This window comes from Ziziphus jujuba, chromosome 8 (assembly GCF_031755915.1).
Source record: "Ziziphus jujuba cultivar Dongzao chromosome 8, ASM3175591v1".
Classification (NCBI taxonomy): domain Eukaryota; kingdom Viridiplantae; phylum Streptophyta; class Magnoliopsida; order Rosales; family Rhamnaceae; genus Ziziphus; species Ziziphus jujuba.
In genome coordinates this window covers 22174128-22201343 of record NC_083386.1, presented here as the reverse complement: position 1 = coordinate 22201343, position 27216 = coordinate 22174128, and the positions used below count along the sequence as shown (strand labels likewise).

Genomic DNA, 27216 nt, shown 5'->3' with positions numbered 1-27216 from the left:
AAAAAAAAGAAATAATAGAAACATTTTACAATATTGAGGATGGTGTGACCTAAATATCAGACACTTTCAAAACAATTCCAAGTAAATCCCTCTCCTTACAAAGTTGCTCTGCACCACCTTTCCACAAAAGATGGGTGCAACCCCACCCATTCCAACGCAACCACTGCCCTAAACCCTAATTCCCCGCTCTGTCTGAAAAACCCTTTTAACCCCACCTCCAAAAACCCTCAAATTTCTCTACTTTCACCACCCAAACCATGCCCAATTCCTCCAATTAGGGTTTCCCACTTCCAATTTTTGGCCTCGGATATGTCTTCCGAAGAAATAGGTCTCGTTCCCTCCCAGAGGCTCGAGAACGGTCTCAACTCGCAGCAGCTCTTGTTCCCAGACGATGCCTTGCGGTTCAATTGCGGTGCACCACCCCACCAGCGCCGAGTCGGGGACCCGGGTCCCAAAACCAGAGAGCTCAGCGGGTTCATCGATGAACGATTTTTCGCATCTCAGAGTACCGACTTCCGGCGGAGCTTGTATAATAACGACGGGCATGAACGGAGGGACCCACGGGAGCCACGGAATTGTTATGGGAATGGGACCGCCACGAGTGGCGATGGATCGGATGAAGATGATGACGAAGAAGACGACGACGATGACGTGGACGATGATGATGAGGTCGATGAAGGTGACGCTGATGTTGAAGGTCTTGTAGGTGTTGATGACGTTAACAAGGGCAGCACTAGTAATAATACGAGTAATGGGGAGGACAAGTTGGGAAATGGGAAAGCTAAGCACCAGCACCAGCACCATTCTTCTTTTGGTAATAGTTGTTGGAAATGAAAAAGAAAAAAAAAAAGAAAAATGTTCTTGTTGAATAACAATTTGTCGTTGGGTTATTTTCGTTATTAGCTTTAAATGTTTCGTTGATTTGGAATGGTTTATTAGGTGGGACTGTGATCGTAGGATCAAGTAGAGAGGTATTAGTGAAAGACGGTAGCATTGGGCAGCAAACTTTGAGTGGCAATGCCAAGGCTAGTCCCAGTGAGAATAATCATCATCAGCAAGGCAGACTTGGGAATTATCAGAATGCGGTGACTGTTGCAGAACACGATGGGGACGTCTATTATTCTCAATTTTTGCAGGGCTCTGATGGGTCAGTTGTAGGACAAAAAGACTTGGCTGTAGAAAATGGTTGTGGGTTCAGTGGAAGAAAGGACGTTTCTTACTCAAACGAGTCAGGAGAATCTTTAAGGATGATTCTATCGGATCCTGTGACGTAAGTGTTTATTTGGTGGTGTTATTTTTTACTATGCTTGTTTATTTCTATGATCCTGATATTGCTTCCGAGTATTGGACATTGATGAGTGAGATAAGGTAAAAATTTGGGTTTTACTTGTTTTCCAATGGTGGGGGTGTAGCTTTCTACCTTGGATGCAGTGACAACTGATGTGATTTTTAACATTGCATGTCCATGGTTTAATTATCAGATGCTCTACTTCTTTTAATCTTCTTATTTTTATGCCAATGTTGGAAATTCAGGGGATCTCTCATGGATGATGCAATGATATTACCTTGTGGGCATTCCTTTGGAAGTGGTGGAATACAGCATGTTATAAGAATGGTGAGCTCGTAGGAATCAATTTCTGTTTCCAAGACTTATTAGACTCTGTCAAGTCTTAGGGAAAGTTTTTGGATGTCCTGATTAACGTTTTTTGTACATATTCTTGTTATATTATTTAAGCTCCTAGTGTAAGTTGCTGCAAAATGCTATTTTTACTTTCTTTTTACTTGAGGGAAAATGTATATCAACTCTAAAGTTTACTAATGATCCTCGAAGATATAATGTGCTATTTATTGTTCTGTGAAGTATTGTTTAGGTGATAGTCTGTGTACATGTATATATCTCCAACACCTTACTTGTAGTATACTGCAACCTTATACAAGACTGATGTGATCAATAATCTAATATGACAATTGTCTTTTAACCCTCTTTAAGTATATGCTTCAAACAAGGTTCATGCTTGCTTAAGCCATACTGATAACGATCCCCCTATTATTTGCTGTTGGAGTTTTAATGTAATCTCTGCTTTTTTAGCTTGTATTATTGCTTTGTTCTGATATTGGTTTTCAAAGCAAAATCTGAATATGCTTTTCATGATGTATTTTCAGAAAGGATGTTACACTTGTTCTCAGTCAATTTCAGAAGACTCAGTTGCTCCAAATCTCTGTAAGTAAATATTTAATTAGTGAAGGAGATTGATTTCAATTTCAACTCTTGCGGTTTTCTATATCCAGGCGATGCTTGATGTAAATCATGTTGTATAATCTTACAAGGGCAGCCATGTTATCATTTCTGCAGTTTTTGGTAGCTCATATATGCATGTCAAAATCCTACTTACCTACGTTATTATTCAAATGTTGCCAAGCTTAACCCTATTTTACAAAACATTCATCAAAACTCTTCTAGATATTAGAAGATTTTGTAGTTGTTATGTAGTTTGTTGTTATGTCTAATAGTATTTGCTAAGGCCCTATTAGGTCTCCCTATGTTTGGAGAACTGTTGCATGATGTCAATTTCTCCTTGATGTGTGGAGGAGTTTTTTGGTAAATTTCGATGCAAGTTCCATGAAAGCTGGGTTAAAATGTTGGAACAGGGCAAAAAGCAAAATGTCTCTCTGGGAAGTTGGCTTAAATCATTTTAGTCAAGATTGAGTGCTAATTACCCTAGATTATTGACATGTAAATAGGAAGAACTAAAAAAATATGTTTGAAAAATAAGATACCAAAAATCACTGTGGTAAAGTCATTTTAGAATGCTAAGTGTGTTACAGAAATTATTCTAATATTAACTGTTGGCTTTATATGTGCAGCTCTTCGAGCTGCTGTTCAGGCATTTCGCCGTGAGGAAGAGTTACAATTTTATCGCTCATCTAAGAGGAGGAAGGAAAGGTTTGACCAGGTCTGTGTTTGTCAGGCAACAAAACATGACATGGGTTTCTAAAATTAGTGTGGAAAATATATCAAATCTTTCTAAAGTTTAAAATTAAAGAAAAAGAGGCAAAATCATAATTAGCAACATTTATGCCATCTCACTGTGATTCAGTTGTGCTCTTTCTTGTACAGAAACTAGGGCTAAACCAGTCAACAATTTTCCCTTCCATTGTGCAAAATTTGTCGTGAACTGTCCTGTCTTCCAACCAAGAGACCTATTGTTTAACTACCATCTTTCATTATTCTTGTGATGCATGGTCATTGATGCATTAGCCACTAGGCATAATACATTATTTTGTGGGCCGTCCTTGCATAGCCACTTGAAGAAGATAGTCCTGCTCCTTCAATTGCTGTAATGTTATTTTTAACATTTCTTTTAAACGTTTTTCTTAACTCTCATGTAGGATAAGGGTGTTTTTGGTGATTCAAATCTAATGGATCCACCAAGAGGTAGAGGTGTTCAGTTTCCATTTGCTGTGACGGACCGAGTTATCATAAAGGTTAGCAGTGCCCAAGCTTGGTATATAATTCTTGTTCAAAAGCTTGTTGTGTCTTATAATTGGAGTGGACATGGTTCAGGGGAACAAGAGGACACCACAGCGCTTTGTTGGGCGTGAGGCTGTCGTGACAACACAGTGCTTAAATGGATGGTAATCATTTTCTACTTTCCATTCCTTTTTTTTTTTTTAATCTGTAAACGTTTTGAAGTTATGTTGAAAGTTGTTCTACCATAATGTGATTACTTTCTGTTCAATCTACAATTTTGTATGTACAGGTATGTGGTAAAAACATTGGACAATGCAGAGAGTGTCAAATTGCAGTACCGCTCACTTGCCAAGGTTTCAGATGACCCATCATCAAAGCCAATGTCAATCAAGATGACACCTAACTGGCCCTAGACCTTGCAGCATACAAAATGAGAGAGATTAGCCCTTAAATAGGTTGTTGCCAACCTACCACGCTTGAGTTATTTTGACTTTAGGTAACAGGTTCTGTTTGCACTGTTGTATCTCTTACAAGCATACACGGTGATGTTCAGGCCTTGTAAATTATAGAAGCCTTTTTATAGTTGCTGCTATGAGGAAATCTAGAATGAGAATTTATATAGGTACGATAATGTATTCATTTTTGCTTTAAATATCCGAGCAGCATTGTATTTGAATATAGCTCTTGTAAAAAATCAAAGGTTCATGTAATAAATTTTGGTTTATAGGACATCCCTATGGACGCTCATGTTTATAACTTGTTTGTTTGATTGACAACGCGTCTTTGGGGGGTCGAATATGGGTGTCATGTTCCCTTGACTGCAGCCCATATGGATTGCACTGAATAGCTGATATTTCCAGACTGTTAGGCCCACTTAATCCTTTCGATTTAATCATAATTTATAAACATTCAACAGCCTTCGCAGTAGTATGGATTTTGATTCGGCCTAAAACAGTATATGCTTACCATGCTGACGTTTTGAAACAGAAATGATGAATGATATAAATTTCTCACTGAAAGTAAAAGATTATGTAAGGAGAAAATACTTTAATTCTTCAAACTTCAAGAGTGGTTTATTTCACAGTACTCATAATTTCCAGGGAAAAAAATGGAAAAAAAAGGTAAAGAGAACTAGAGAATCAACCGCTAATACTTGTCCTCAGTTCAATACACCTAAAAAGAAGAAAAAAGAAAAATAGAATTTCTCACAATTTGTTAATTCAACAATGTGAAATTTAGTACAGTGAGATAATGCAATGAAGGCTGTCAAATAAATTTGGAAAAAAAGAAAAAAAAAAAAAAAAACGCCTCCATTTCTAATGTTACAGGCTCAGCGAAACCTTAACCATGTGGTATATCAGTAGTTTGGCAAATGATCAGCAGAAATCATAATTAGCTTGACTGGTATCAGAAACAGGATATATTTTCTGTCAAAAGAAAGTTGCATGTTGAATAAATGGAAGCTGCAGCAGCCCTGATAGCTAATTCTCTGTCTGAGCTATCTGCTTTCCATGATCTGAAAACAAAGAAGATGTTTAAATTGTAATCAAGCCTCAAAATTATAAATTCATCAATGCTATAAGTTTTATAAATGCAAAAAGCAACTATAAGGAAACTATTATGGTAATAAAGGCTTTACCTCATGTCACTGTCAGATGTTCCCAACTGTTGACTACCAGAAGCTGTGATCCAGTGGATGTGATGCAGCCCTTGATCACAGTGCAATTGCATTTCTTTTACTTGGTTCAACCAACTTTCCTAAAATTCACAAACAGAAAATACCTTAACAAAACAAAAGTCCCGGTTATACATAGAGACATTAAACGCAAATAACAAAAGAACAAGCTTTTGTTCAATGACAAACGAGCTCTACTAGTTGATAGCCGCAAAAGACTGCTTCCATTTCATTATGCAGAAAAAATGTACGTAGTTTTAAAAATGTATAATAGACTAATAGGAGATCATGAAGAAATGATTACATGCAGTGCATAAAAGATTTTGCTTTAAGTGAGAACCTTGATTATTAGATAAATGGTTTAGGTCAATTCATATCATTCATATATTTTGTCTTAAGAATATTACAAATGAATCTCTGGTGAAGTACTCACAAGTTGTTTCTCTTCATCGGAAAGTGCTTTATCCATTTGATCAAACAGTGTGCTCCACCTTGCCCGATGCATTTCTGCAGGTGCACTGTTGCAAAATCCGTCAGCTGAATTTTTCATACCATAAGGATTATTCTCCTGATCAGAAGAGAATTCCTTTGATAACAGAAAAGGCAATTCCGTATTGATTACAGCTCGAACTCTCTTCTTACTACGTCGTAATGCTGCAGTTACAAAACAAAGAAAATTTAATTCAGGACATAAGAAGATGATCTATCCCTGCAAGGTTGGTAATAATTTAAAAAAAGGGCCCTTCCTGAAAGACGTCCTTTAATGTCTTGATGCAAAAGGTCCAACCATTGAGAAGCAATGGTAGCAGCTGCAAAACAAAGAAACAGTCAGATTAGATAAGAATTCTTTGCTTCATGCAGTGCTGCCTAAATAGTCATGTTACATTACTGAACTATTCCCCTATTTCCTTCATGACCAAGTAATCAAAATCATATTTTGACAGGTCTAACGTCTTCAATCATCCTTAAAAACTATATCAAATAACCTCTGCCAGCTTATACATTGGCAGAAAAATTTGTGAAAAAAGTAAAGAGTGTGCACAAGGAATAATTTTTTTGAAATTTGAACACTAAATTCAGACCTTTAACAGAAAGATATGATGCTGAATCCTCATGAGACAAAGGGCTCTCATTGTCATCATCCTTAGTTGATGATGACAACTTCAATGCTAGTGTATCATCCCCGCTCACAAGGGTGGATTGTGATGCACCACTTTTACCAGAAAGCCTCTCTACTGAGGTGCGGTCACTTTCTCCATCTTTGCCCTCCAGAATCTGAGAATACTTATTAATAGACATAGAGTGCACTTTTGTTAGCCTGCCCCCAGAAAAAATGTTTGGAGGTCTGTCTTCATGTAAGAAACTGAGACCCTGCATACCAGAATCATTTTTGTTTTCCAGGTCCCTCAGTTTTCCAATTTCTTTAGCAATTTTCAGATGGGTTGTTTCTTTCTTTCCACCATGGTCACTTTCAAGCTTTTCAGATTTTACAAGGGCCTCTATTATGGAATGGACCTGTTTCCTATTCCTCACATGGTTTATAATCCCAGGGTTCAATTCATTAAGCAGGCCACTTGGAGCAGCAATCTTCGTGAACCTGTCAACCTGCTCTCTCTTTGCAAGCTCCATATTTTTCTTGAGGACATCCTTTTTGCTTTTCCTGCCACGTTGTTTTGGCATAGGTATGCCTCCATGTGAAGACGATAGGAAACCATTATGCGAGAGGAAACCATTTTGCTTCATCTCCTTCCAAAGTCTGAAGGAATCATTCTCTTCCAATGGGCCAGTGGAGCTCCCACACTCAGACACATCTCTAGGCTTCAAATATTTGCTATTTTTATAAGGGAAAAACGGATCTTTGTTCAACGAACTTGAAACATCTTCTGCATTGAGATCCACCCCAATGCCTCTAGATGTTGCGCAGTTAGTATTGCGTTCCATTTCATGCTCCCCAAGCAAGGATAGCTTGTCAGAATTCTCAGAACATTCCTTACTATCATCATGGTCCTCATCTTTGGCACTGCACATTTCCATGTTAAGATCTAGACTTCTAGGCACAGGTTTAACCAGTCCCGGAAATGTATCTTTTCCGGTTTTTTCTGTCAGAGAAGCATCTAAATCCATTGTTATGGGAACTTCAGTAACTTGAGACATGTTTCCATCATCAAATTGATATTCATCAATAACTTCTACGTTCTTAAAAGGTTTTGTATTACGGGCATCAATCCCTGCGGCATAAAAGGACAACATAAAACAACAAACTCAAAAACAGTAGCTGAGCAGCAAACTGAAAACATTTTTGCTAGTCATACAATCCCATAAATCAAAAATGAGTTTCAAAAGCCATATGTGCAACCTGGGAAATTCCTAGACAACCCTCATCTGCAAACAATTAACTTTCCTTGGCAAATTTAATTATCTAACAAACTTTTGGAAACTATGATACTGTAATTTGTGGGTTAAGAAAGAACACCGCAAATTCCTAAACTCTAGGACTTGTTGAAAGAACAATTCAAGTGTCTTGACTATTCAGGCAACAATAAATTGACTGCGTTGAGTGGTAAAATGTATACACGATTATGGAAAATTTTAAATGGTATATATATATATATATATATATATACAACTTTTCTCAAATCGCAGGATTACTTGTAATCCATGTTGGATTATATGGATCATATGTAACAGTCGCTGGATACATATAATCCGGGAACCCTACGAATGAAATCCATCCACTATTTCCTGGATGAGAATCATTATATATATATATATATATATATATATCTATATCCACTCAGCTTTCACTCAGAGATGCATAACCCATAAGGATCCTACGATGAGGGTAAAAATAAAAAATTCATTAGCGTCCTATGGTAATAATAAGGATTCAGACGTTAAGAAGAATTACCTTCAGAACTGCACACGGATACAAGATCTCTCATTTTAACTCGCTTACGAGGACCTGGGTTGTTTTCTTGTCCAAATTCACAACTTTCCCGCTTCTCACCGATCAACTAAAACAACCCCGAGGAAAAACAAAAAAAAAAATTTAATTAAATTATAACAATAATGATACAGAAGGAGAAATTCTCTAAAGCATTCAAAAAAGAACATGAAGAACTAACCTTCGAATCCGACCTTTGCATCGATAAAAACTGGTCCGAAACGTTTTCTGAATGACATCGATTCTCCATGATCTTTCCAAAACCCAATTCAAAAGTCAAAACTTTTAGCACTGACCCCTTTTCAAGAACCACTAAATCCGGTTATGAACAAAAATACATTGAAAAAAAAATGAAAAATAACAAAGAGAGTTGAAAAGGGTTTAAGCAGGACTAATAAAAAAAAAAAACCAATCTTTCTACTTCTGTTGCTTCTGCTAAGCAAATGAGTATGAAAAAGGAAAGGAAGATTATTGTTGAATTTTTTAAGGGAAAAAAAAAAAAGATTAAAAGGGTCGGTGGATTAGGGTTAGATGAGCGAGAAATTGATAGTAGATCTGTGGGTAATATTAAGAAAATGGGGACATTGGATTTTGAAATTGCAGAGAAGAGAGTGAGAGAGCGCGCTTTAGAGTTGTCTGGTTAATTTGGCTCTAAAAACGTAAAATATTTAGAGCAGACTAAAAACAACAATAACAACAACGTGGGTGGGTTGCTTTTGTTTTTTATTTTTCAAATTCAAATAGGTTGGAGGGACTTTGGGCCCAAAGTCCACGCTTCCTTCTCTCATTTTTTGCCACGCTTTTTCTTCCTTTTATTATTGTCTCCAAATTTGCATCTTCTTTTAATTCAATAATTTTCGGATTTCCTTCTCTTTTTTTTTTCCTGATTTTTTTTATTTTAAAATTAATTCAACGTATTAAGTTTTATGTTGAAAATGTAAATAAAAATAAGTTTTGAAGCCACCTGAGTAGGCTTGATGTTTTTAAGCATATATTTGGTTTTATTATAGAGTGGGTGTACACTTTTTTAGAATGTGTTTTTATTATTTGTGCTGTATAAACCCTACTGAATATGGCATTATTATTATGTGCATTGTATATCTTGATGCATTAAAAATAAATAAATAAATATATATATATAAAATAAGCTATATCATTGTTAAAGATTTAAAAATATATATATTTGTTATTATTGATAATCCAACATCAAGACCTAAAGCTAATTTTAAATTTAAACAAATCAATTAATTTTAGCTATATTATCAACAATTCCATTAATGATCATCACATGGGGCAATAAATTTTAGAAAAAAATTATTAATAATATAGTACTTTTTAAGGATAGAAATAAGTGATTCAGTACATTTTTCATATGATAAAACGGAAGCTTTAAGATTTTATCTTACCTATTAACTAACTTGCCTTGTATTTAATTTGTGCATTTGGTAGGACTTGGACCACCATACTATATCAAGTTTTATCTCCCATTGAAAAATTCAAGTTTGATATACCTTTCTAGAGCAAGGATATCATAAAATTATCATTCATAAATTTCATTCTTTTTTTTTTTTTTTTTTTTGTTGGCCACTCTTTACCCCTCGTTATGGACATGATATTTTTTCATGATTAAGAGTTGGTAAAATGTTCCTTTTTCATGGTATTCATGATTTGTTACTTTTATTTTGGAACAGAAAAAGCTTAGGTTTATTCAGATACCCAAAAAAATTATCATCATTCTATTTTATATATGCCCGTATTTGTGTCCTTTTACCGTTTGGGTTGGGTGGTGTAAAAATATGTTTAATTCTAGTATTCATTGGGATATAAAAATACAGTTCACTTGATATAATAAATACTTTTTTTAATCGAAAAGATATAAGAAATAGTTGTGTGTAAAACACAACTCGTCAACACAAATATTTCAGCCAAAAAAAAAAAACTCGTCAACACAAATAAATGCCATTTAAAATCTAATTATGTTAGAATATTTATATCTGTGGATTAGCTTGTTGTTTATTAGTTCTTGCAGTGAGACCCTGTTTGCTCGCTTTATCTATACTTTTTTAGTTGGTTTGATTGATATTTTTCTTCTTTTTAGACCAACCTCAAATGACTTTTTAAGGTAAAATAATATATTTTATATAATAAATAATATCTTTTAAAATAACTAATAAAATTTAAAAATATTCTTCAACAAATTTTGTATTTAAGCTCTTTATTTTTATTTTTTTATAAACATTTATTATTTTACTTATAATCTTTATCTTTTAATAAGTTAACTACCTTTTAAATATTATAATAGTAACATAGAAAAATATATTATATTCAATTAAATTCATATAATATTGGAATAAAAAATAATTTTTGACTTTTTAAGTTTGGAGAGTCAATTTTTTTATACTAAAAAGTCAAAATAAAAAGTTAATTTGAATTTTTTTTTTTATATATTGTCTTTTTAAAATAAAAATAATGACATATTTAAAGAATTATTTGGGATGTTCCTAGACTTATGAATCAAAAAAGGCTAGTGAGCTATTTTCATTTAATAGATAAGATAACATATGAAATAAATATGTATTTTATAAATGTATTAAAATAAAGCAAGTCTGCTTCTAATTTTAACTGAGTGCCTCAAGGCTTTTTTTTTTTTTTTTTTAATTGGATGCCTTAATTTTCATATTGGTTTCAATTTAGATCTCCATTTTCATCTCATTTTAACGGAGATTCTTGATTTTAATTTTATTTCAATTTGAGTATTGTATATTTAATCTTTATGTGGTAGAAAATTTTTATTTAGTTTTTAATGTTTCAAATTAATAAAATTTTTGAATTTATATTAAGTCAGACAAGGTGCGTACATGTGCTCGAGTATTCCAACAATTTAGAGGAAAATGGTTAGTGCTTTTTGTGTCACTCACTGTTCATTGATCGGCCTAAAGAGCGAGAGGAAAGAGAGATAATGGAAAAAGATACTTAGTCCCTTGGAATTCCTTTTTTTTTTTTTTTAAAAAAAATTTAATTTTTTAATAGCATCGCCAACTTGTCATAAATTCGAATCTGAAAAGGAGAAGATAAGGAAGTATAAATTGTATTGTTGTTGAAAGGATGTGAGAATCAAAGAAGTTAAATGAGAAATTTTTTATATAAAACCGTTATATAAGTGATATGGTGTCACAAGTCATTCATTATCAAACGTATAATAATATTTATGTATGATTTTTATTTAATTTTGCATATATTTATAAATCGTTAAATTTATGTAATATATAATAATTGAAAGTGATACAAATAATATGATAAAATTATAATTGAAAATGATATAAATAATATGATATAACTGTTACATATAATACTTTTCGCTTGATTAACGATGTGAGCATTACGAAGTATGATAATAACATCCAATAGTTGAACTTACTAGTATGTGCATTACATCTTGATAAGTCTATATGCTATGCTTTTGTTTCTTGGCTAAGTTTCTATGATTGTTTCTTGGCTGAGTTTCTATGTATGGGTATATGTTCATGAAAACTTAAAATTGATACATATATATATTGACATCGTGTAAGATTGATCTTGGTGGATGATATTAAAGTGTTTTGTTGTGTCGTTTTAGATGAGATTATCATATGTTGTATTCATAATAAAATAAACAACGTAATTGAGGCATGAATTTTAAGATGGAGTTCAACTCTCTTGCTCATATCGTGTGAGACGGCACGACTTGAATTTCTATAAACTTGGCAATGTAGAAGAAGCATTCAATTTCCACATTTTAAAAAGTAACATATAAAAAAAAAAAAAAAGGGAATAATAATTATCCGCTTATTATGAAACGACCCAACACTATCCACAACTTGACATCACTAGAAAAAGAATCTCAATATCCACAACTTTCAGTGTCTGTGTGTTGAATCAGCACTATACACTACCATTTAGCCATAAAATCTTTTGGGATTTTTTTTTTTTTTTTTTTTTGGTTTCTCTGTCATTAATAAATCTATAAAACTAAAACTATAGAAATGAAAAATTAGTGCTTCCCGGATCTGGGCCTTTCCAAAACCAACACGAACCGCTATTGGTCTTCAACAAACAACAAACCGGTCCAAGTTGGGCCCGCCGATTGCTCCTGGGCATAGGTCCGAGCCCAACAATTACTAAGCTGCGATTCAGCCGTTTCCCAGAAACTGTTAACCTTAACCAAACAAAAATGGGTACAACCAACACAACCCAGTCCTGGTCTGGACCCTGCTGATCGGACCCCAACGCTGGTTGTCTTCAACAAGTAACAGGCCGGCCCACATTCTAATCCTCTCCCCTGAACCACAATTCCCCATGCCTTCGTAATCCCATCAACAACGTCGTCTTGACCATTGTCTTCTTCTTCTTCTTCTTGCTTTTCCGATAATTCTTCCACGAATATTACGCTTTCTGGCAATGGAGCTTCACCGGAATTCCATTTGTCCTTCGCTACGGCCCAATCTTCATTATCCACCGCCTTCTTCGTCTCCACACCACCAATCTCGTCGTTCCTACCGTACAAATGAACTAACAATGGCGCTTTCCTCAGATTCTTCACAATCTCCTCCACCGACTCCCTCATCCACCTATCCACCTTCTCGTAAGCAACCGGCGGTTGTTCTTTATTGCTCTGCCGAGCTCTCCGTCCTTCAACCGATTCCAAACTCATCGCCGGCGTCGCGACCGCCGAGATCTTCGACATTCCTTTTCCCCTGGAAGAATCGGTTTGGTTGCCAATCATCAAACATGGTGGAGCATTGCGATTGTGAGGAATCCGAGCATTGCCGAACCGGCAATCGCCGAGGAGGTTATAATTCCCACCACCGCAACGAATTCCCACCGAAGCCATCCGTTGATCTCCTCAGATGGCGGACGAGAACGCAAAACAGCGAAACTGTAACTTGTTTCTTGATTTTTTTTTTCCCTGATAATTGACGATTCCCTTTTTTTTTTTTTTTTTTTTGATAAAAGATAATTGATGATTCTTGTTCGTGAGGAAAAACCAAAAAAGATTGATTGAATATAAATAAAGGCTTAGGAAAACGAAAAAAAGAAAACTTGGAGTTATGGTTTTTCTGGATTTTGGACGGCCAAGATTCCGACTTGAGAGTGAAGGCCGTCTTGTAGTGGTAAAAGAATTTGTATTTGCGTTTGCGTGTAGTTTGAATTGAATCTCCCTCAAGTCAGAATTCCTGGCTATGAAGGTTGTTTTTGGTGGGAAGGAGAGAGGAAGGTGTGCGGCTGTTTTTATTTATTAAGGATTTCCATTTTTGCTGCTCTACGTCCTAAACCAATCAGGATTTGTTGATTTTTAATAATTGATCATGGTCATAGATCCAAGGGAAAGAATTTCCAGGCGCGTTTTGTTGACTCGTTGATTCTGGTAAGTTTCACTGCTATCGGCTGGAATGGATAAAAACCTTCACCAGACCAATGCGGCACGTGCTCTACGACATTTAGAACGTGTATTGATGAGTTTGTTCACGAGCTTCACACGCGGACTCGTGAATCGAGTACAGTGGAATTGTGGTTTTAATCTGGACCGCACATCGTATTACGTCCACCATCAGCTAAGCGAAAGGTTTTGATCCAACGGTGCTTGTTGAGGATTCACCGGCTCTGTATGTAAGTCGTTGTAGCGTAGAGGTTGGTCTCATTTGGCGTCAGGGAGTTTGGGGAGAGTAGATTGGAGCGTGCAAGCACGTGGAAAGTGAATGGCAGTCGGAAGCTGGCACGGCCCCAAACGTCCGCTTCATCTAAAGCCTGACCAATCAATAAGGCACCGTCTTCCACATCAGCATAGTATGGATGACACGTCATCATACCAAAATCTTGGGCAACTGTGGTCCATGTTGCTACACGATGTCGTAAAATGATTGGATGAATCAGGATGGCATAAACGTGTGCCTCCCCACATTTTCAATGTTTTTTTGTCTATTTAAAAATAATTTATCATATCAGATACATAAATAAAATTTTAAAAAAATCTTTTTTAATAATTCTGTGCATTAGTTCTGTCAAATTAATGTAGCAACAAAAAAAATAGAAATTGTGAAGTGCACTGTCTATTTCTGGAAGTTCTATTAGACATGCTCTGTCAGTATTTTATTTATTTTTATCGATTTTTATTAAAAGAAAAAAAACTCCTGCATGAATTTTTGATTTTTTTAATTAGATATAATTTTAAAATAAAAAATTACATATTATCATTTAACGACATTTTAAACAGAACCTATTAGAGAGAAATTGCCTAAACTATTATTTTATTAAATAGAAAAAATGCTATACAAGCATGAACACTTTTCAAAATCAATATCACATAGACTCCAATATAAATAACCATTGAAGATGCTCTCATCCATGCGCATGCCACACTTTTTATTCCGAACGATCATTAAGATGAAAGTAATATATACTTTTTATTTTTACCCTTAAATCTAAAATCATCTTATCATTTTTCATAAGATTCATGATTTAGAAGAGCATGTATAGAATATATATATATATATATATATTGAATATATTTTTGTAAAATATAATAAAATTCGTCAAATTTTGGAAATGCTGTGTATATTTAACTCATCAAATTTATACATTAAACTACATAACCAAAACTAAATTGACAAAAAAGATAATAGTTCATTGAAACAATGTGAAGGGTTTTTCTAAGGTAAAATATAAAAAATTATATAGTTAAAAGGTGTAAAAATATAGTTATATAATCTTTTTTACTATATAGAATTAAAAGGGTAAAAAAGATTTAAGCAGAATCAATTAATAATTGCAAGATTAGATACTAATTAATCCACTAAGGATGATAATCACTGTTCATAAATAACCATATTTTATAATGAACTATGAATGTAACTGCTTTTATTTGTTTCAAAGCAACCGAAAATTAAATTTTTGAAAATAATATTGAAATATGATTTTACTAAATTTCAAACATTTTTTTCTAGATTTTATTCTTCTGATTACTGGTTAGACTCTAAAAATAAATAAAAGAAAATAAAAGATAAAAAAGCTGAAAACAAAATGATTAGGCCACATGTATCGACTCTCTTGCTTGTGCAATAATAAACGTAAAGGTTAAGAACATATGTATAAACATTATCTTAATAATCCTGGGATGAAGCATGACAGGAATGGTAAGGCATGCGTTCACGAGAGTAGGCTCATCAGGGATGGTTTCAGTCCATGTATATTTTGTCACCAAATGATGGGCAAAAATCTGCACCAGGGCAGATTCTTGGACTTGCTCCAAATTGATACAAGTAGAGAAGGCGGGATTTTGATGAGGGGGATCCAATTTATATGGATCTTCATAAATGTTGCTGTCCATGTGTGTACCAAAAGTCACCTAAAACACACTGGTTCACCATTAATCAAATTCATGCGCACCGCTTATATAATTTCTTCAAGAATCCTCCATATGGTTTTGCTTACCGAATTGAAATGAAATTAGGAAGAAGAAAAAAGAGCTCAAAGTATATGAGCTGGCTTCCCATTCACACCTGCTTGCAAGAGTTGTGGGTTCGAGTCCCAGTAATCCCTCTTTGCATCTTGGAGTGGACTCCGCATGTCGCCATACACTATAAGAAAGAGAAATTGGGGCAGCCGTATGGTGATGTACCGGATATTACCTAGTTTTCATGAGAATTGTAAACAGTAATAGATGCTAATGGCCCATAGTTCCTAAGTTTTCTACTGATGATACCCATCAAGATGCAAAAAAAAAAAAGAAAGTATATATATATATATATATAGAAATTCTTCTATGCAAAGTGTATACCACATCAGTGGTAGCATGGCCATTGAATTTTTGACATTTGGACAAAAGAATACAACACATCGTATTATCAAATATAATTAGAATTATTACAGTAAATTCATTTAACATCATTATTATTCACAAAAAAAAAAAAAAACACTGTTATTATTATTTTCCGTGATAATCGGATAGTCATTTTGATTCTACAATACAAAGATGTCTTCCTTGCCTGGAAATGAAGCCTCAACACTAGTATGGCTAATCCTAGCTGACGAGGCAAGGAAGTGATTTGTGGGGGTGGCCTTTCGTTTTTAATCTTATTTCCTACTTTAAATCTAATCTGCGAATTTTTACCTCTTAAAGATTTTTATTTTTTATTTTTTTAGCTCATTGTCCACAATTAGAAACACAAACTCGGGTGAATACTTGTATCAAAGGAGACTTATTAATTTTATCTGAGTTTTAATACAAAAAGAAAGGTGTTGATGGGAAGTTGTGTAAATTAAGATAAATCTATTCTATATTTCTCAATGAAAAGCCCGTATAATATGGTCAATTATTTTGAGATCAATTAAAAAAATTAATAATATAATACCGTATTAGAAAATTAAAGATTAACAAGAATTAATACATGTTCTACTTCATTAAGGTTAAATAGAAAAGAAAATAAAATGGAAGAGAAAGCTTAATAAAGGAAGAAAGGGAAAAAGAAAATTTAAATTCTCTTGACGATGGAATATAAAATAACGGCGTTAAAAATATTATATTAAAGTTATTTTTTTTTTAAAGTAAAATATATGTCTCATATATATTTTGTCCAAATGTCAAAAATTCAATGGCTATGTGTATTGTTGACGTGGTGCACATTGTACACTGAAAAATTCCTCATATATATATATGCCTGGCAACATGACCATCTAACTTTGGTGTCTCTTAAAACACGTTAATTTGAAGTTGTCAAAAAATGAGCCAATTTTACCTTCCTTTTGCACTAATTTGTAAAAGAAGAGTCCTATTTTCCAAAATTATACTCTTGTCTTTCATAAACTGTAGGTCCCTGGTCCATCAGTTTGTGAAAGATGTAAATTCACTAATTTGTAAGAAAAGAGAGCGCATAACTCCCGAAAGTCAAAAATATTGAGGAGTTATTCTCATAAGCTCTTGGGCTACTCTCCATGTATACTCGTTTTTCCATCTTTTCTTCTTTTGGCATTTTGAGTTTCCAAATTTCATTTCAAACATATTGAAGAATTAATTAAAAACCAGAGATCCGCTATATTAACAACACTGTTATACTAGTCATTATTGTCTATTGCTTTTGAATAATAATTAAATTTTATCTATGATATACAAAGAAGAATTCTTACGTCAAAGATTCATGAAAATTTATAAAGATCTTCATTCTTAGTTTTTATATTATTTTAGAATTGAAAATTTAAAAATATATTTAGAGTTTATACAAATACTCTACACATGGTTCATTTTGTTTTGATGAGATTTTATTATTTTATTATACTTTTATATACCTAAATACATTTTAAACTTCTATTCTTAAAAGCAATTTAAAAACTCGAAGTGTTAATAAAAATACTGATGGAAAATCATGATGATCTTGTGAGGAGAATGATTTTATATAAATTCTAAGCTCTTTCTAGAAGGAGTGTGGATAATTGAACTTCTCAACTTATATATGTTTACACCGTAGGAAAATCCCATGTACATTCATCTCTATAATAAATTCACATTAGAACCAAATGGTTTTATCATTTGTAATTTCATCTATAAGCTTTTAGAACACTTAAAAGAGTCACATTTAAAAATGCAATAATATATATATTTAGTTCCTTCAATAAGGCTCAACTTTATCCAAATAAGATTTAGTGCTTTACTAAATCCATATTAGATGATTTTTTATTGCATTTTTAAATTTTAGTGTGTTTGAAGCAATTAGTTCTATCTACTATATCAACATAGGTTTAGGAAGTTTCACATATATGTTCCTACCTTCATAAACCTTGTTGAATACCTTGGCATCCCTAGCAAGGTGTCTTACGAGGAGGATGAGCAAAACTGCGCAGTTATGTTGTGGCTAGCAATGATCATAGGCAAAGAATTGTCAAGAATTTCAAGCTCTTCTGAAGGGTTGCCATTTTCATCTTGCAGACTCAACGGCTTGAAAAACATATCTTCACGAATATTACTCTCTGCTATCCCTTCTTCTATTTGTTTCTTCCTCGTTTTGATCATATTTCGACAGCTTTTTACATGCCTTTTTACGAGCAATCAATGCTCCATGAAACACAGTGCCTGGAAAATCTAATGGAAATGGCCCCATATTCCTCACGATCGACTAAAGAATATTCTTCCAAGAGTTTGTCTTTCTCTTTCCCGTCTTGAACTCCAAAATGTACACTGCAAGTGATATTTAACGTCATCTTCTTCTTAATGGAACAACATGTATTTGAGTCCTTCCCGTCGAGTTCCTGCAATAATCTCAGACATATTGTAATCAGTATTGTGCACTATTTAAAATGCTTTCATATCATTTGGAAAATAAAGTAAATTGGAGGTTAATTGCTGGCAAACTATTTGATAGGATGGTAGGTTTTGAAAAGTTTTATATTTTTTCTTTCATCTTTTTTAATTTTTTGAAAACATTACGAAAACTTATATATAATATATTATAATTAAAAAGCATATTTTTTATTCTGAATAAACAGTTTAGACAGTTTAGTGATAAATTCATTATTACTTAATTTTGATTTTAAATTTCAATATTTTCCAAATATATGAACAATCATATAACACTAATAGTTACAAACTATGAATGATACAAATTAAACTGAGCAGACCAGAAGATCAAAATCACATATTGAGGTAGTTTTATTACTGCTATAATCAATTTCTGGTGCTAGACCTTGCAGAGTTGTTGCTGGACTATTGAATCCATTTCACTCATATAGATATCTATGAATGTTTTCAGGTTTCAAAAAATCCAACAATGGAATCCCTAACAAGCTTATAGTGATCCCCTGTGAGCTCAAAGAGGCCTGTGCTTCCTAGTACTCTAGCTACTGTTGTTGGGTTGGTTAACCGAAAGACCATAATCACCTCCACCAAATAGAAATAGACTACCAGCTTGGCCAGTCAAAACCACCATTTTGGAAACCCAAAATTGAAGTTTTGGAGACTAATCCATACTTGTTAGCTCGGTTCATGAATCCGTGCACTTATCAGTCTGGTTTTGTTTCTAGCTATGCCATGGCAAATTAAGTTTATAGACTCTCCCAAAAGTGGAAATTAATCCAAAACAACCTGGCGGCAGTTTCTTTGATATTCCTTTAAATATGAAGTTTTCAGTGATAAGGGTTATCAAGGTTAGCAGAAGAACAAGAGCAGTAGTGAGAATTATTAGTAGTTTGGACTTTGGAGGAGTCCAAAGAGACCTGTTCTAGGTGATCGCGAAGGAGGGGATTTCCATTGATGCTGATTATTATTTCTTTGTTTGGAGATGGGTGATGGTGGAGACTTTGACTGGATATATCAAAAAAGAGGATATAAAAAACAATATTTAACAAGTTTTCTTTTTTTCTTGAGAGAATAATCTTTTTACATATATATATATATATATATATATATGAATATAAATGCTGAGTGAGTGGACCCACATTTATCTCTCGCCGTTACCAATAAAAATGCAAGTTCATGTCTTGTTTGTGATGCGTAGACAAAAAATGAAATAATTTTTTTCTTTGAATTACAAAAAAATGAAATAATTTAAACAATAAAAAATCTTTGTATATATATATATATATATATATGTATATATATATATATATATATATATATATATATATATGTATATATATTTTCTTCCTATTTGTCAGCTGCAGCTGCAAGCCACCTAATAAGTAAACAATTCAGAGAAGATCAATCTATTTCAGGATTGGAATGCGACCATACATGCCAATATTTTTGATATTATTAAATCTTCATCGATATTTTTATATTTTTTCATATTTGATATTAACAAAAGTGGTAAAAAAAATATTCATCAACATATTTAATATTGATAAAAATGTAAAATTTATTTATTATCTATATTGATGAAAATATTAAATTTATCAATATCAATAATTATCAACAAAAATTAATGAAGAAATGTGGATTTCTATGAAAATATCATAGACATGTCAAATTTGTTGATGGTCATCAATAGACATGTCGTTTTTGTCGATATACACTATTTAATTACTAATTATTTGATGTTCTTCTCTATTTTTGACAAGGATAAAAGTTGATCACTATAGTTAACAAATTATGTATTTTAGAAAATATTTATCATATTTCTCAACTTTCAAACTTCAAACTGGTTGAAAATCCCCTTGTCCCAAGTCGTAATAAAAAAAGAAGAAGAAGAAAATAACATTAACTATTATTTTTAATTAAGATTTTAAATTTATTGTTATGTTTGATCAAGTATTGTGTCATGTACCTAAAATAATAATACTTTACCATGATCATAGTTAATACCATCGTTATGGCATAATAATAAATTGTTTATATATATATATATATATATATATATATATTATTAATTAGGGATAAAATTGCATATTATGATTTATTTAAAATTTTAGATACATGTTTAATTAGTCAAATTTACAACATATGAGTATTAGTAAACACTTTATTTGTTTTAATATCTATGGATTATTTTTTTCATAATTTTTATTTTAATTATTGTATTTTTTTTTTATTTTGTTTACCTGTATTAAATATTTCATATATAAAATTTTATAATTTAAGTTAAATATTAATAGTTTTTGTAATTTTTTAACATTTACATTCACATTTTTATAAAATTATATGGTCGATATTGACATTTTTATTTATGAATATGACTTGTTTGTCTTTTTATGTCTTGGCATGGCTTGCAAATTTGTTTAGGAGGATGGATAAAAATAATTAGGCAACAGTAATCATTTACCATGGGATTGCATATATGTCGTGTAATTTCTTTTTTTTGGATCAATTTGTTTTAATACCCATTAGTCGTTTAAAAGAAAACTAATTATTTCAAGATGATTTCATAATTTGATATCTTACCAAAAATCTATTTCATGATTTAGTTTATCTAGGGATAATTACAAAATTTATCAGGTTTAATTATTTAATTAAACTGTGCCTTAATTTGGTCCATAGTTATTAAAAAAAAAAAAGGTCGCCTCCTAGATTAACTTTGTCAATTTAATCCATGGTTGAATCCTTCAAACTCCATAGCATTTTATATAGATAGTCTAATTATAAAAAAATATATAGTTAATTTTTTTAAATTCAAATCCAATATGCTAAACTTTTTTTTTTTTTTTGAAACAGGATATGGTTAATCTTAAAAAAATTATTTTATCACAACCTTTGGTATAGCATAACCTACAAGGTCTTTCAAAAGATTTTCTTATCAATAATTAAATTATAATAATATATTAATTAATAAAATATTAACATATACCATTTAAAATATATTTTAATATATTTATTTGGTATATATATATATATATAATACATTTTTTTGTCAAAATATAATAAGCGACAGAAGCTAGCCATTTAAGAATCTAAATATTACTGCTTTGGAAGTCTACCAAAAAAAACTAGCATCCAAATTTCATTTTTTTTAATTTTTTTTAAATAATAAAAAAGCATAGCATCCAACTTGAGGAGCTTCGGAGGCTGTCAGCTCAGCCCAATGAGGATTTAGAGCCTGATCCTACGGCTCAGGTCCAAACAGAGCCGAGGCATTATTGGGTTTGGGCTTGACCCAATACTTCCTTATTAATTTTGGTTTGTTTACAATTTGTACTGACTGACCGGTAATTTTATTGTTTTCGGATATTTTTAAATGGACAAAACAAAAATCTGTATGCGTTCATTCCAAACAAATCTAGTAATACTAAGAAAAAGAAAATAAGATGAAAACTATGCTTGACCTTTTTTATTTTTACTTCCTTTTAGCATCAATAGCTATTTTATTGGCGTGTTTCGCTAATTTATCAGAAAAATTTTCTGATTTTTTTTTTTAAAAATTATTTTTATTTTTATTTTGAGGATTTGGAATCCGAGCCTACGGCTCGAGTTCAAAGGGATACTGGCTGACAAGTAAAGTAATTTTATTGTATTTGGATATTTTTTAAATGGACAAGAGAAAAATCAATATGCATTCATTTTAAACAAAAATAGTAATAAATGTTTGGCTAATTTGTCAGCAAAATTTTCAGATTTTTTGAAGAATTTTTATTTAAAGTTCGCAATATATATATATATATATATATAACTCCTTTATGAAATTCTTTACAATTCAATTACCAAAAAAAAAAAACATTTTTACAATACATAAAAGATTATGTAAACTATTTTTGTAAAATTTTTAAACACAGATGTTACAATTTTTGTTTCTATAATTTTTTGAATTACAAATAAAAAAAAAAAGAAATTTAAAGTGTGTGTATAGAGAGTTAATGCATAGAGGACCGGTGCACATATTTTGGAGTGCCCCATCAACTGCATTTCTTTTCTCTATTAGGTGCATTGACACATTTTTTGAAAGAAAAAAAAAAACAGCAACATATTTACTGAACCTGCACCACCATATGAGTTTCACAAATTAAAAATATGATTTATTTTCGAGAAAAAAGAAAAAAAGACGAAAACAGCAATTTTTCTCTCTCTCCCGCCCATTTTAGATTTGCATTTTTTTACATATTCAAATTTTTACTTGGCTTTTATTTATTTATTTTTTTTGAATATTTATTATGCGTAAAGATTTTTATTTTTATTTGTCTTTAAGTTACATTTGCAATTTTTAAAATTTTTTTACCAACTTATCAAAAAAAATAAGTCCTCTTTAATTAATTTTTAATTTTTTATTATTTTTTATTTGTAAATTTTTACAATTTACATCCTAAACTATATAAAATTACATATTGCATTGTCATTTTTTTTTATTATTATTTAAAAGAAGGACCAAGGGTGCAAGGACTTTGTGAATTGGAGGTACAAATTGCCAAGAAATTGTTTTACAGCACAAAGTACCATCTCGATAAAGTTCGAAGTGCAAAAATGTCAATTTCCCTTTGTGTTTTTTTACAATAGAGGTTCTGGGTGACCTTTCAAACAACAGAATAGGTTTTTTTCTTTGCTCTTTTGCTTAAAAAAATCTGCACCAAACAATATTACTGGAATGCATAAACATGTATTCTCATGCATAGAGTTGAACTACAATTATCTAGAAAGCAAGGAAGCAAAATCATGCTTCTTGCTATGCTGTGTATTTCCTGAAGATTTTAAGATCCCAATCGAAATTCTTGTTGAAAAGATCATTTTTGTTGTTGGATACAGATGAGGAATATCATGTTAAAAGAGCAAAAAACACACTCAAAATAAGCAAGCAACAAACACACTAAAAAATAAGCATATATTAAAAAAAAAAAACACATATTACAGATTGAAAAATAAAAAATTCTAAATAGATGAAAATGCATAATGAAAGAAGAAGAAAAGGAATTGAAAATCCTATGTGACTATGGTGAGCTTCTGGTCGGCAAGTGGGTGAGAGAAAAAGAAGCTGAAAGAGGACGAGAGGAAAGAAAGGAAGAGAAGTTGGAGCTGGTAGGGGTTTAGGGATTTAGGAAAAAAAAAAAAGAAAAGAATAGTATTGGGTGGAGAGAAGGAGAAAACGTGTATTGTTTTGTTTTTTTATTTTTTATTTTTTTATTTTTTTCCTCCAAAAAAGGTGGCAATGCATTGTTTAAGTGAAATGGTATGGACGGGGAGAGAAAGAGAAATTGCTGTGAGAAAGCCCACATGGTGGTGCCAGTTCAATAAATGTTTTTTTTTTTTTTTTTTTTAAAAAGTGCCAACGCACTTAACAGAAAAAAAATAAAATAAAATAAAAGTTGATGGTGCATTCCAAAACATGTCTACCGGTCTTCTCTGCAGCAACTCTTTATATATAGATATGTATATAAAAGTTGGTAGAGGGCATTTTTACAGCGTATTAAGAATTAGTTTTTTTTTTTTTTTCCTTCACATTTAAGAATGAAGGCCACTTCCCAAATTAAAAGTAAAAAACGAAGAAAATAAAGAAAATGCTAATTGAGAGCACGCAGCCGAAGCGTGCAAACTTGTCCAACATATATTTCGTTCGTAAAATGGTTGAGGGGTAGGTAAAACGAACGGCTGTCATACACCTGAACACGTGGTTAGTTGGAGGCCTTCCATTTCAATATTCAACCAAACCAAAGCCCATATTTAAGAATCTTATAGAATATAATTCATATTTTGAAAAAGATAAACTTTTTAAAGCTTTTTTTTTTTCTTTTCCTTTTTCTAATTAGTAGTCACATATTAATCATTTTACAATAATATTAAAATTATTAAAATTAAGTTTATTTATTAAAAAATAAAAAAATATGATAATATTTAATTAATTTTTTTACTTGCTTATCTATTTAAAAATTTTATATTTAAATTATATAAATATATTAATTAATAAAATATTAACATGTATTATCTTGTAAATATTTTGATAAAGATTTTGATGCTTATAACTGGAGGTGGGTATAAACTGATTTGGACAGACCAAACCAACAGTTTAATTTTTATCTCTTGTCAGTTCAGCTCAATTTGGATAAATTTGTCTCCAAATTCAAATTGATTCCAGCCAATCATATATGCATGATTTTTAAAATTTTTTATTATAATTAATCATATTTCAAATACATTTATATGATTTAAAATTATTATATTATTAATTTAAATTGTTAAATATATAATAAAAAATATAGAATTTGGCCAAAGTCCAAACTGACTGAACTTAACCCAACCAATGATAGTCAGCTCAATTTGGTTTTATTTTTTTCAATAATCCAATCTAATATGGTCTTAACATAATAATAATAATAATAATAATAATAATAATAACTAATCAACCAAACCTACGCCCATTTTTACCTTAGCACTTATCGATCATTTTATATGCTTTACAGTTCTGGTAGGCATATGTTATAATATTAGTGTTTAATATTCTCTGATTTTATTACATTCTTATGATACCTATATGTATTACCTTCCTTTTTGTTCGCTATTTTATATATATATATATATATATATATATATAAAATGTGATTTAATATATCAATTTGTTGTGTGAAAATCTTTTAGCAACTTTAGAAAAAAAAAAAAAAAAAAAAACCAAACAAACAAACAAACTGGTATATAAAATTTTAAATAAAAAGGTATTAAATTTGGTCATGACAATCTTGGCGTAAGTGCAGAAGAGGAAAAGGAAAGTTAAAGGACGTGTTAAACCCAAATTCTGGAAGTTTGAGGGACAGTTGAGATTCTCAATGGGCTTTTTCTTTTTTCTTTTTTTGCTAAATAATTCTTAATGGACTTTGAATATATATACTAAAGAATCAAAACGCTTAAAAGTAAAAGAAGGAAAAATTTAAAGAGAGAGAGAAAATCACAAGCTGAGCTTCCATACTACCTACCACCCTCATGGATGACTGGGAGGTAGCGATTGAAACAGAAATCTCCAAGAGTGACACTTAAATAACAACACCCACTCCTTGTTTCATTACCAAATACCAATACTAATCTTCTTTCCTCTCCATTGCTTAATTTCTTCTTCATCTATCTCTGCACGCTAAACCAACAGTAAGGCCTCCCATCTTTCTTGTTTTGCATATTTTTCTTTAAATTTCATTACAATATTTTCTTAAATCTTTTCTGTTTGGTCTTTTACCAGTGGGTACTGAAATTGTATTGGTGGATGAAATCCCTTTCCCTCCTCAGATCACAACCACAAAGCCATTATCTCTTCTGGGTCATGGTAAATTTCATTTCTTTGTTGGTGTTTTTTTCTGTATTATTTTTTTGGTTTGGATGGAAAATTTTGTTTGTTGATTTGCGGCCAAAAAAAAAACCCGAGAAATCGGAAAATGTCTAATTGGAGGATCTAAAAACAGGGATCACGGATATTGAGATACACTTTCTTCAAATTAAGTTCACAGCAATTGGGGTTTATTTGGAACCTGAAATTGTGGGACATCTTCAACAATATAAAGGTAAACAGGGAAGTGAGCTTGCTGAAGATGATGATTTCTTTGAAGCTGTTATTTCTGGTAAGAAGAATTATTCAACCTTCCTTATAAGAAGTAATTATAAACAAGTGGAAAAAAATTCAGGTTATTTATTGCCTATATATATGTATATGCAGCTCCTGTGGAGAAATTCCTAAGAGTTGTGATAATAAAGGAGATCAAAGGCTCACAATATGGAGTTCAGCTGGAGAGTGCTGTGAGGGACAGATTGGCAGCAGATGACAAATATGAAGAAGAAGAAGAAGCTGCTTTGGAAAAAGTTGTTGAATTCTTTCAATCTAAATACTTCAAGAAAGACTCTGTTATCACTTACCATTTTCCATCTACTTCTGCTACTGCTGAGGTAGGATTAGACCCATTAATTCAATTCCTTTGTTTGTATTTTCATATTTTGCAATGTAAGATTTGAGCAAAATGTTTATCATTCATTTTTTTGGCAGATTGTGTTTACAACAGAAGGAAAGGAAGACTCTAAACTGAAAGTGGAAAATGGCAATGTCGTTGAGATGATCAAGAAATGGTACTTGGGAGGGACTAGAGGGGTATCTCCTACTACCATAACCTCCTTGGCTAACACTCTCTCTGCTGAGTTATCTAAATGAGAAATATGCAGCTTGGTTAATGGGGTTTTGATGCTTATATGTGTTCTGTATTTTTAAGGATGTTTTGTAAGTCTTTTCTTTTGGTATGGAAATGGAAAATCTTTGCTTTCTTGGGTTTTCATTATCAATAAAATGAACCATAAATTACCATCTATGAGTTTTTGTTCTCTCAAATTCCTTGTTACTATTGTTCTTGTTATTATTTTTCCTAATAGGAACATGTAAATTTATTAATAGTTCAAACAAGACCACAAAATCCATTAACAATTTGATAGTTTTATTTTGAACATTGCTGAAGATGTAAAGAACTCTCTTACTGCATTGGAGTGTCAATCATTTTTACACAAGTCCATTTACTTTGTCACTCATCACCGGATACCTTTTTTTTTTTTTTTTTTTTTTTTTTTTAGGGTTATATTGTAGCGATAGCTTTTTATTTTATTTTTTTTTATGAAATTGTAGCTAGATAGCTTATGATTGATAGCAGACCCTAAACCTTATAAATAATTAGCTTTTAATGCTATATTGAATTGATATTTATCCAATTAGCATAAACTGTTAGAAACTA

General features: G+C 31.8%; 4 protein-coding genes across 4 annotated transcripts; 2 read left to right on the top strand and 2 right to left on the bottom strand.

Moving 5' to 3' along the window:
* The first annotated feature begins 77 nt into the window (after window positions 1-77).
* LOC107414008 (U-box domain-containing protein 62) lies at window positions 78-4203 on the top strand. Its single transcript, XM_016022089.4, has 8 exons — window positions 78-814; window positions 940-1270; window positions 1534-1615; window positions 2164-2221; window positions 2866-2954; window positions 3391-3486; window positions 3566-3636; window positions 3762-4203. The coding sequence occupies exons 1-8, from the start codon at window positions 310-312 to the stop codon at window positions 3883-3885; spliced, it is 1356 nt and encodes a 451-aa protein (XP_015877575.2). The 5' UTR covers window positions 78-309; the 3' UTR covers window positions 3886-4203.
* A 150-nt stretch (window positions 4204-4353) lies between these two features.
* LOC107414007 (uncharacterized) lies at window positions 4354-8779 on the bottom strand. Its single transcript, XM_060819692.1, has 7 exons — window positions 8273-8779; window positions 8056-8161; window positions 6230-7375; window positions 5897-5956; window positions 5581-5804; window positions 5112-5230; window positions 4354-4988 (listed from the first exon to the last, which is right to left on the bottom strand). The coding sequence occupies exons 1-7, from the start codon at window positions 8339-8341 to the stop codon at window positions 4880-4882; spliced, it is 1833 nt and encodes a 610-aa protein (XP_060675675.1). The 5' UTR covers window positions 8342-8779; the 3' UTR covers window positions 4354-4879.
* A 3059-nt stretch (window positions 8780-11838) lies between these two features.
* LOC107414010 (uncharacterized) lies at window positions 11839-13329 on the bottom strand. Its single transcript, XM_016022091.4, has one exon. It carries the CDS (start codon window positions 12959-12961, stop codon window positions 12167-12169), a length of 795 nt encoding a protein of 264 aa, XP_015877577.1. The 5' UTR covers window positions 12962-13329; the 3' UTR covers window positions 11839-12166.
* A 12047-nt stretch (window positions 13330-25376) lies between these two features.
* On the top strand, window positions 25377-26802 carry LOC107413997 (chalcone isomerase-like protein 2). Its single transcript, XM_016022076.3, has 5 exons — window positions 25377-25600; window positions 25692-25775; window positions 25912-26067; window positions 26163-26389; window positions 26487-26802. Coding segments are annotated over exons 1-5 (630 nt in total). The 5' UTR covers window positions 25377-25599; the 3' UTR covers window positions 26649-26802.
* Window positions 26803-27216: the final 414 nt, after the last annotated feature.

Bases quoted from the DNA above. Each gene is read 5' to 3' on its own strand.
- LOC107414010 (XM_016022091.4), bottom strand. From the start codon at position 12,961: ATGGCTTCGGTGGGAATTCGTTGCGGTGGTGGGAATTATAACCTCCTC.
- LOC107414008 (XM_016022089.4), top strand. From the start codon at position 310: ATGTCTTCCGAAGAAATAGGTCTCGTTCCCTCCCAGAGGCTCGAGAAC. The intron at 815-939 runs GTAATAGTTGTT...ATGGTTTATTAG, and splicing joins CCAGCACCATTCTTCTTTTG to GTGGGACTGTGATCGTAGGA. The intron at 2,222-2,865 runs GTAAGTAAATAT...TTATATGTGCAG, and splicing joins CTCAGTTGCTCCAAATCTCT to CTCTTCGAGCTGCTGTTCAG.
- LOC107413997 (XM_016022076.3), top strand. The intron at 26,068-26,162 runs GTAAGAAGAATT...ATGTATATGCAG, and splicing joins CTTTGAAGCTGTTATTTCTG to CTCCTGTGGAGAAATTCCTA. The intron at 26,390-26,486 runs GTAGGATTAGAC...TTTTTTTGGCAG, and splicing joins CTACTTCTGCTACTGCTGAG to ATTGTGTTTACAACAGAAGG.
- LOC107414007 (XM_060819692.1), bottom strand. From the start codon at position 8,341: ATGGAGAATCGATGTCATTCAGAAAACGTTTCGGACCAGTTTTTATCG. The intron at 5,805-5,896 runs CAGGAAGGGCCC...GTTTTGTAACTG, and splicing joins AGACATTAAAGGACGTCTTT to CAGCATTACGACGTAGTAAG. The intron at 5,231-5,580 runs GTGAGTACTTCA...TGTGAATTTTAG, and splicing joins CCGATGAAGAGAAACAACTT to GAAAGTTGGTTGAACCAAGT.